At 43.3% G+C, this 9939-nt stretch overlaps 1 protein-coding gene across 1 annotated transcript; it reads left to right on the top strand.

Moving 5' to 3' along the window:
* The first annotated feature begins 5223 nt into the window (after positions 1 to 5223).
* LOC123411162 lies at positions 5224 to 7636 on the top strand. Its single transcript, XM_045104096.1, has 2 exons — positions 5224 to 6423; positions 7463 to 7636. Exons 1-2 carry the CDS (start codon positions 5288 to 5290, stop codon positions 7473 to 7475), a joined length of 1149 nt encoding a protein of 382 aa, XP_044960031.1. The 5' UTR covers positions 5224 to 5287; the 3' UTR covers positions 7476 to 7636.
* The last annotated feature ends 2303 nt before the right edge of the window (positions 7637 to 9939 follow it).

The following is a 9939-nucleotide window of genomic DNA, read 5'->3' on the forward strand; positions in this document are numbered from 1 at the left end:
GCACGAAGACCTATCATGGTGATGTCCATCTACGAGAGGGGATTTCCGATCTACGTACCCTTGTAGATCGCACAGCAGAAGCGTTAATAAATGCGGTTGATGTAGTGCAATGTCCTCACGTCCCTCGATCCGCCCCGCGAACCATCCCACGAACCATCCCGCGATCCGTCCCACGATCCGCTCCGATCTAGTGCCGAACGGACGACGCCTCCGCGTTCAGCACACGTACAGCTTGACGATGATCTCGGCCTTCTTGATCCAGCAAGAGAGACGGAGAGGTAGATGAGTTCTCCGACAGCATGACGACGCTCCGGAGGTTGGTGGTGATCTAATCTCAGCAGGGCTCCGCCCGAGCTCCGCAGAAACGTGATCTAGAGGAAAAATCGTGGAGGTATGTGGTCGGGCTGCCGTATCAAAGTTGTCTCAAATCAGCCCTAAAACCTCCGTATATATAGGTGGGAGGGGAGGGGCCTTGCCTTGGGGCTCAAGGAGCCCCAAGGGGTTCGGCCGAAGCAAGGGGGGAAGTCCTCCCCTTCCAATCCTAGTCCAACTAGGATTGGAAGGTGGAGTCCTTCTTCACTTTCCCACTTCCCCCTTTTTTCTCTTTGATTTTTCTTTCTCCTGCGCATAGGGCTTCTTGGGCTGTCCCACCAGCCCACTAAGGCCTGGTGTGGCACCCCTAAGGCCTATGGGCTTCCCCCGGGTGGGCTCCCCCCCCCCCCCCCGGTGAACATTCGGAACCCATTCGTCATTCCCGGTAACTCCGAAAACCTTCCGGTAATCAAATGAGGTCATCCTATATATCAATCTTCGTCTCCGGACCATTTCGGAAACCCTCGTGACGTTCGTGATCTCATCCGGGACTCCGAACAACATTCGGTAACCAACCATATAACTCAAATACGCATAAAACAACGTCGAACCTTAAGTGTGCAGACCCTGCGGGTTCGAGAACTATGTAGACATGACCCGAGGGACTCCTCGGTCAATATCCAATAGCGGGACCTGGATGCCCATATTGGATCCTACATATTCTACGAAGATCTTATCGTTTGAACCTCAATGCCAAGGATTCATATAATCCCGTATGTTATTCCCTTTGTCCTTCGGTATGTTACTTGCCCGAGATTCGATTGTCAGTATCTGCATACCTATTTCAATCTCGTAAGTCTCTTTACTCGTTCCGTAATACAAGATCCCGCAACTTACACTAAGTCACATTGCTTGCAAGTCTTTTGTGTGATGTTGTATTACCGAGTGGGCCCCAAGATACCTCTCTGTCACGCGGAGTGACAAATCCCAGTCTTGATCCATACTAACTCAACGGACACCTTCGGAGATACCTGTAAAGCATCTCTATAGCCACCCAGTTACGTTGTGACGTTTGATACACACAAGGTATTCCTCCAGTGCCAGTGAGTTATATGATCTCATGGTCATAGGAACAAATACTTGACATGCAGAAAAACAGTAGCAACAAAATGACACGATCAACATGCTACGTTCATTAGTTTCGGTCTAGCCCATCACATGATTCTCCTAATGATGTGATCCCGTTATCAAGTGACAACACTTGCCTATGGTCAGGAAACCTTGACCATCTTTGATCAACGAGCTAGTCAACTAGAGGCTTACTAGGGACAGTGTTTTGTCTATGTATCCACACAAGTATTGTGTTTCCAATCAATAGAATTATAGCATGGATAATAAACGATTATCATGAACAAAGAAATATAATAATAACTAATTTATTATTGCCTCTAGGGCATATTTCCAACACAATTTATATGGGATGAGTCGATATAACCACTTACTTCTCTCTCACTGATTTAATCAACACGTTTTTGTGCACATATGGACGTTTTGGAAGCTTTGAAGGACCACGAAGCCACACTTTTCGTGTGATAGTAGTGCTGATAGTCGAACCGCCTAGCTATGAGCCGCTAACCTCGTGGTGCTCCATCACTCGTGAGGGTCCATCCCCACCCTCAGAAACCCGACGAATAACCAGCCTCCTCTCGGCAACGTCGTCCTCCACCACCTCCTCCTCATCCTCAATCTCCTCCTCCCCATCCTATGTTTCCTCCTCCAACCGTCGTGCATCCTCCTCCCGAGGCTGGTGCGGCACCGCATCAGAGGGTCTAGGAAAAGAAAGAGGTGCTCTACTCCAGGCTGCTCTACGTCCTCCTCGCCCTACTCGTCCTCCTCGTCTCCCTCCTCCTCCTGCATCATATACTCCTCCTCGTCCGCCTCCTCAAGCGGCCTCCTCTCCGCAACCTCATCTATCTCCTCGAGCCACCTCCTCTCCGCCTCCTCCTCCTCCTACCCCGCCTCCTTCGCCTCCTACTCCTCCTTCCCCGCGTCCTACTCGACCTCGTTTTGCCCGGGTTTTCAGATGGGGTCTAGACCTGCCGGTCGTTTGGCCTTCTTGGCGGCTGTGGCAATCGACGCAAGAGCGGCCACCTCTTTCACTGGTCAAGCAAGTTGATCATTGCACAGAGCTGCCACATCTTTCAAACTTTCCTTTGGATTCTTGTTGCCATCTGTAATGTTTCAATCACCTGATACGACGAAGGACAAAATCAGTTAGTACAGATGATACAACTTCATGTAAATATATTAAATATATCACATATGAAGTGGAGTTGTCACAACAATACATATAGTTCTTACACACACACAAATACATAGAGTTATTGCACACACAAATACATAGATATATATGTAGATATAGATACAAGCAAACACAAACACATTATGTCTGCGGCCAACAGAGATGAACTAATATGATGTTGTTTTAATAATACTAATGTAGACGTACGATGACGCATGGACGCCGCCGTCCAACTACATCCCTAGGTATAGATAAAGATATTGGTATGGATATAGATAGACAGATATAGAGACACTTTTAGTACAATTGTTATGTCAAGCATATATACGCAAGTGGTTAAAAAGTAAAGTTTTGTTGTCATTGTTGTATAATTTAGGTTAAAAGCCCATGTAAAGCCAAAAGATGCATCAACACTCAGGAAATACTACAATTTTATTCATATCATGCATTGAATTCGAGGCGCCAACAAACTTTCATGAAATTATAGAGAACAAGTAATAACTGATTTGAAAAAAACCAATACTATTTTGCTTAATCCACAACAGTCATCATAGCTGAGCTGACGCACAGCTCAACGTCAAAGCAAAATACTGAACAATAATAAAAGAATACCAGTAAAATTAGAGGTAAAGTCAAAATTTCATTAACTACGGACACACGACCAAACAAATAAACCGAGGGAATACCAGTTATAGTTACCAACCTTGTAAATCTTATTATCGTAGTCAAGGTTTGCAGGTTGGCAAATAAAATAACCTGTATGTACACTCGACAATCGATTTTTTAGCCCAGGCTCATCTGCACCCTTGTTGAGTAAAATTTTTTTTATTCAAGATAGATAATTTGATGCGTGAGATTCACTCCAAATTTTGTACAATTTGAACATGTGAGAGGCTCTTGGTAAAAAAACAAATTCAGGGTCTCTAAAAAATTTACCGTATATGCACCGTTTTGACCCGATTTGTCTTTTTTATCGAGAATTGTAAAAATGTTTAAATGATACAAAAATTGAAACGGACCTCACAAATCAAATTATCTATCATCTAATTTTTTTTGAATTTTTTAGATTTTTTAATATTTGTTTAGATTTTTTTACTAAACGGATGCATATGAGCCTGAGTACTGAAACGCCGATCATAGTAACATGTCTATGCAACTTTATGTTGATGTAAAACTGGATGTCACTGTTGAGAAGGTTCTTAGAGTCCAAGAATAAAACATTTCCCTTATCCCAATGCCATTGCGTGCACATATATCATGAGGTCGCAATGATATCTCTGTTTTGTTTTTTTTTTGCTGGAGAAATCTAAGCCAACTGTGCACATGGATCGTGTAACACATATAGAAACTTGCATGGTCTTGAAGACCGAGCACCGCAGCAACTGGTTTCAACAGGTGACCCACATAAAGATCATGCATGTACGTTATGCCATAGAAGTTTAAACAATTAAGTCGAGGCATTTCACAACCTTTGGAAAGTAAATAAATTAAATAATTATCCGATATACTGCATATGCCTTAACAAAAATAAACATGTCGATATGGTTTGCGTGAGCTCAAAATAATGTTAGTGGTGGGGATGTGACACTTGGTGAGGTGTGGGGCTTGCATGATAAGATAACTATAGATAATGAGGTATGCTTTGCATGGGCTGAAAATAGTGTTAATGGATGCTGATGTGACACACTTGGTGATGTGGAAGTAAGATATGACACACTCTGCCACATCTTTTCATTGTACACAGCTGCCACATCTTTCACCGGTCGAGCAAGTTGATCATTGCCATGTTAGTGGATGCTTAAAAGATAAAAGATCGTGAACATTTGAAGTAGATAATATCTTCCTGCCATTAAATATAGACTTTCTACTTAACATAAACATATTAGAGAAACTTTATATACAAAAACATCAAGGTTTTGACTAAGATGATACCTTTTTACCAGGAAATATAGAAATTACATTTTTTTATTACAGATTTTCTACTTGAATGGTAAAACTTTCTACTTGGAAGCAAAAAGTTGGCTTACATAGTACATTCTATTTGGCAGTATAGACTTTCTAATAGAGGAATATAATCTTTCTACCAAACCCACACATTTGTACTCAAATACAAATATATTTTCACCTAGGTGGCCACACTTCCTACTCAGAAAATATAAACTATCCAGTAAGAAACAATAAACTTTTGCACTAGAAAATAAACCACATAAATATTTTTAATAATTCTATGGTCATTTGTTTTACTTTGAAAAATGTCCATGGGCACCGCTAACACATACAAATAACATAACAAAGTGTGCTCTTTTTGTTTGAAGAAAGCAAGTTCATGGGATGAGGTGTTGGGAATGGGTGTGCACCTAAACAGTGACCGTAGTGGACCGATGTGGGGATCACAAAGGCAAGCAACACACGTTACCGCAATAAAAGGAAAGAGAAAAGTGGGTGGCCCTCAGTCGCCGCACGTTGTGACCGTTTCCATTTTTTGTTCGTGTGTCCAGGCTGGTCATTTATTTCCGGGGTTGGTGCCAAAAGTCGTTTCTTCACTCACATGAAACGTAAGCAATTAAAGGATGAGTGCTGGAATTTCGTCGGTTACTTGACCTCACCTATCCCCGGCATCTACCTACACTTCTTCTCCCCTAACCCCAATTTGACCAGCGTTTTCCAACATCAATGGCGGCGGTATCCAAGGTGCTCGAGGACGAAGACCTCCTCACTGAGATCCTCCTCCGCACCGTCTTCCCCACCACCCTTCTCAAGACTGCCCTCGTATGCACACGCTGGCTCACTCATGCCTCCGACCGCGCCTTTCTCCGCCGATTTCGTGAGATCCACCCGCCCCGCCTTCTTGGCTTCTACATCAACAAAGGTCAGAACACCCCACACTTCATCCCAATATTACCTCAACCCCTTGAACTCGCTGGTGTCATCCGTCGCACAACCTCTAGCTTGGGCACCTATCAGAGGGTCCCGTCGGTACCAACCTACATCCTTGGCTGTCGGAATGGCAATGTCCTCATTAGGCAACATGATAGAGTTGGAATCACATTTGCAGCGCACAACGTGGTGTTTCCTGAGAGAGGCATGGACATCCTCCCACAGTTTCCACGACCCCAATCTCAATACTTATTAGACACCACTTACTCTAGAATCTTGTCAAAAGAAGAAGGTGATGGCTTGTCTTACTTGTATGTGTTGATGCACCAAACGAGGGATGGAAAACATAGGGTATACATATATATCTTGAGACATGGCATATGGTGCATGAATCATATCTTGACCATACAACAACCCCCTCGTCCTTGGTCGGTCCTTAAATCTGTGTTGTCCAACAATAAAATCTATGTGCCAGCTGGCTGGAGAAACATCATTGTCTTGAATCTGTCAGCCTCAAGTTTCTCCATAATTGAGCTCCCAGAAGGGATGGAGTATGGTGAGAGAAACACCATATTGTCACAGGCAGATGATGTTGCTGGTGTATATCTAATCCATGTCAAGAAGTTTCAACTTCGCATCTGGCTGCACAATGGGTACACATGGTTACTAATGGACACCATTTATTTGCGTGGGATTTGTGCTGATTTGAGTATGGCAGATGGCAATACTTCTCTCCTGATAAACCAGGCAGGAGACAATGCTGAGTTTGTTTTCTTGGACATGGGTCGATGCACATTCCTCTTGGACATCAAGTGTAAAACAATGCATAAGGTGTATGAGAAGGAAGACGGTGATAATTTTTTCTGTGAAATCCATCCTCTTATGATGATCTGGCCCCCCGTATTTCCTACCCTCAAGGATGATCCTACAAGGTTTGTTTCTTGGCCTTCATATAATCTATTCGTTTTGTTAAGGTTATAATGTTTTTGCATTGTACACTCAATCAATCTATTTTCTATTATGTTGCTTTGTCTTGTTCTGTGATTTAAAGCTAAAATCTGCTGCCTAGATCAATACACCATCAGTCCAGTGTAGTTGCAGAATGAATGGCTCTGCTAAGCCCTCCATTATTTTAGTTAATGTTCATCAACAGTCATGGTGTAGTACATTTATGGAATGGTGGTACATGATTCATTCCTCGGGCCATTTTAGGAATACTAGTAAGGAACATTGGAGATTTTTTGTACCCATAGGATGGTTTATAAACGTTGAAGTTGATTTTTTGTCTATGTGGTCATATGGCTAGTGTTGTTGTCTTGGGTTATATATCCTCGAATTTAGATGAAGGGATTAGAAATTGAAGAACGAAAGTTCATGTAGTGCATCTTCATTTCCCATATATTGATATCGCATTATATGAGCTCTTATCACGAGTAAGCTCGCCTTAAACGGTGAACCTCACTCATGTTACCCTGGATGTAGATACTTGTAGTTTTTTAGAACATTGTAGTTTTTATTTTTGTGAGAAAGAATATTGCAGTGTCATGGAATAAAATTTCGATGTATGTCTATTTTAGCATGCCATTCTTCACACACCTATCAGTTCTGGATAACACAGTTTACACCGACACATTTGTGTTGTTGAATATTTTCAGTTTAGATATACCACCATGATATTATCGCCCTGCATGTTAGTTTATAATCCAGTCTAATAACTCCCCCTTGATTTGTAACCTCCTTGACTATTGTTTCTGTACTTTTCATGTTGTAGAAGGAAAAATACACCATGTTTGGGGTTCCAAAGCATCTAGTCATCATTGCTTGATCAGTTATATCATTCTGAATTTTGAGTGACACATAACAGTTGACTATTGTTGCAAAATTACTTCCCTTGTCAATATGTGTTGGCGTGCTGATGCTTAATCATCTTCATCCCTAATAGTTGTTCTATTTTCCTTTTTTTGGGAACAGAAATGCCATGTGAAGGCTGAAGAACAAGCATATCTATGGGCACTATCTCCACCATCGATAAAATGGAGCTCCATTGTAGATGAGTTGAGAATAAATGCACCTCTCAAAGTTTCTCCTTATTGTGATAGATGACATGTGGTAACCTGGAAATTTATAAGCACCTGTTTTTAATTACTAGAGCTATCTGATTGTATGGGGTTTGAGACTATTATTATGCTTGATTGTCATGATACATCTTTGCATGATTTTATTCACCTTGTTATTACCTCACTAATCTTGTACCACGATTTACGCTTGCTATCTACATACTAACAAGAGAGGGGGAGAAAAAATATGACAAGAACATCAACTCTGTGTTACACCTAATTGTTATTTGCCTCAAAACATCTCCATGCTGCCACTTTAGGTGCGTGTTGTGCAGATGGCTGCAAACCTGATTTGAGTAAACCTGCTCAACAATGGAGCCCACGAATTTGCTGCAATTTTCTATATAGTATGGTCCTACATCAATGTCAACCTTTATCAAAACATGCTCCCTATCCTTTTGAGGGATGCTCATAATTCAAGCCGTAGCTACCATATACTCTCTTGTGGCTAATACCGAAGCTCATGGCCTTCTTCTGGCCATATAGAGTTCCAAGCACCTTCAAATTTCTCAATGATCGCTTCTTCCCTGAAAACATGTGGATCCTAACAAGTAACCCCATTGTTGTTGCCAAGTCAGTAGCTCAATGGCATCTAAGACCTATTGAAATTAGTGGTGGGGTTTAGGCCCATAAGAGAATTTCAGAAATCTCCAAGGGCCCATGTAGGTGGTGGCATGACAAGGTGATGGTGGGAAGTTTAGTCCCACCCCTCTAGTGGAGAAGAAGTTGGACTGCTTTGTAAGGGTCTCTCTTCTACATGCTATTGGAGAGTGAGAAGAGAAGAGGCCCTCGCGCACTCCTCCTCCGTCACCCGCCTCGCCACGCCTCGTCACACTGCGCCGCGGGTTGCGGGAATGAGCCGAGCTCATACCTACGCGCTTATTTTTGCCGGTCAGGAACGGAGAATACATAACGAATGCGCCACGATCTGAGACGTCCGATCGTGGGCTGTTACTGACTCGGATGTGGGTTCAGCCCACGTCTCTCCACCCGGCCGCCTATATAAGCAGGGCTAACGCCAACCCTAGTCGCCACGAGATCAAATCGCCTCTGCCTCACGCGCTCGTTCCTTTGTTGCCGCTGCCGTCGGCGACTCCGTCCCATTCACCGCGTACACGGTCGACGGGAGAGCAGGCCTCCGAAACCCCGCCTCTCCGGTTCCTGTACGGGAGAGGGGCGGTTAGGTTTTTGGGGAGCGATCACGCGACTGCTCGCCTCTGTCCGTCTGCTTTGTCTACGTCCGTGTTGTCCTCGTCATCGCCATGGCTGAACCAAGCGAAGCCGACCGTCTCCTCCTCGAGAAGGCCGAAGCTGAGAAGAAGGCGGCAGAGGATGCTGACGCTGCCAACGCTGCTGCTACGGCCAAGTGGCCGATCGGAGGGTATAACCTGTTTATCCCGCTCCTGTTTACTTCTGCCCTAGTACTACTAGCTATGTACGTAGATGTTTCTTCTATATGCGTATTATTTTCTAGTATGCTCCGTGATCAATATGTCATGAATCTAGTCAATGCCATGTTAGTAATTATTTCATGAATTAATCTACTCAAAAAATTGCCTATTTACTCAACAATCCAAAAACCTAATATGTATAGGAATTTTTCGAGTAGTGGTTTTGCTGTTGCACTAAAACCGGATAAGTTTATCGGTACTTATTTCAAGCGTTGGCAAACGAGAACCACCTTATGGCTCACGGCTATGAATGTGTTCAGGGTAGCCAGTATCACTCCAACGGGAATGATCTCTTCTAAACAGGAGAAGATGTTCGCGGAGGCCACCGTTCTATTCCTTGGAGCAGTTACAAGCGTGATCGAAGATAAGCTGGTTGATGCATATTTACATATGCATGTTGCCAAAGAGCTGTGGGAGGTGCTCGAATCTAAATTTGGGGCCACTGATGCTGGGAGCGAGATGTATGTTATGGAGCAGTTCCATGATTACAAATGGTTGAGAACCGTTCTGTACTGGAACAAGCTCATGAGATAATATGCATTGCTAAAGAACTTGAGGTTCTGAAGTGCAATTTACCGGGCAAATTTGTCGCGGGTGTATAATTGCTAAGCTCCTTAGTTCCTGGAGGAACTTTTCTACCACTCTGAAACATCAGAGGCGTGAATTCTCAATAGAGGATATCATCGGCCATCTGAGTGTTGAGCAGAACTCGAGAGCAAAGGACTCGCATGGAAAAAGGTCGAAGGTCCTTCTGCTGCCAACATGGTACATCATAGGAACTTCAATTCCCACAAGCACAAGGGGAAGAATTCTGTCCAACAGAATACCGACTTTAAGAAGAAGGGTAAGAAGACCTTCAAGAAGAACAAGAAAGGAGATG

This window comes from Hordeum vulgare, chromosome 7H, assembly GCF_904849725.1.
Source record: "Hordeum vulgare subsp. vulgare chromosome 7H, MorexV3_pseudomolecules_assembly, whole genome shotgun sequence".
NCBI lineage: Eukaryota > Viridiplantae > Streptophyta > Magnoliopsida > Poales > Poaceae > Hordeum > Hordeum vulgare.

What these genes read in the sequence shown, in the direction of transcription:
- LOC123411162 (XM_045104096.1), top strand. Translation starts at nt 5,288, where the DNA reads ATGGCGGCGGTATCCAAGGTGCTCGAGGACGAAGACCTCCTCACTGAG.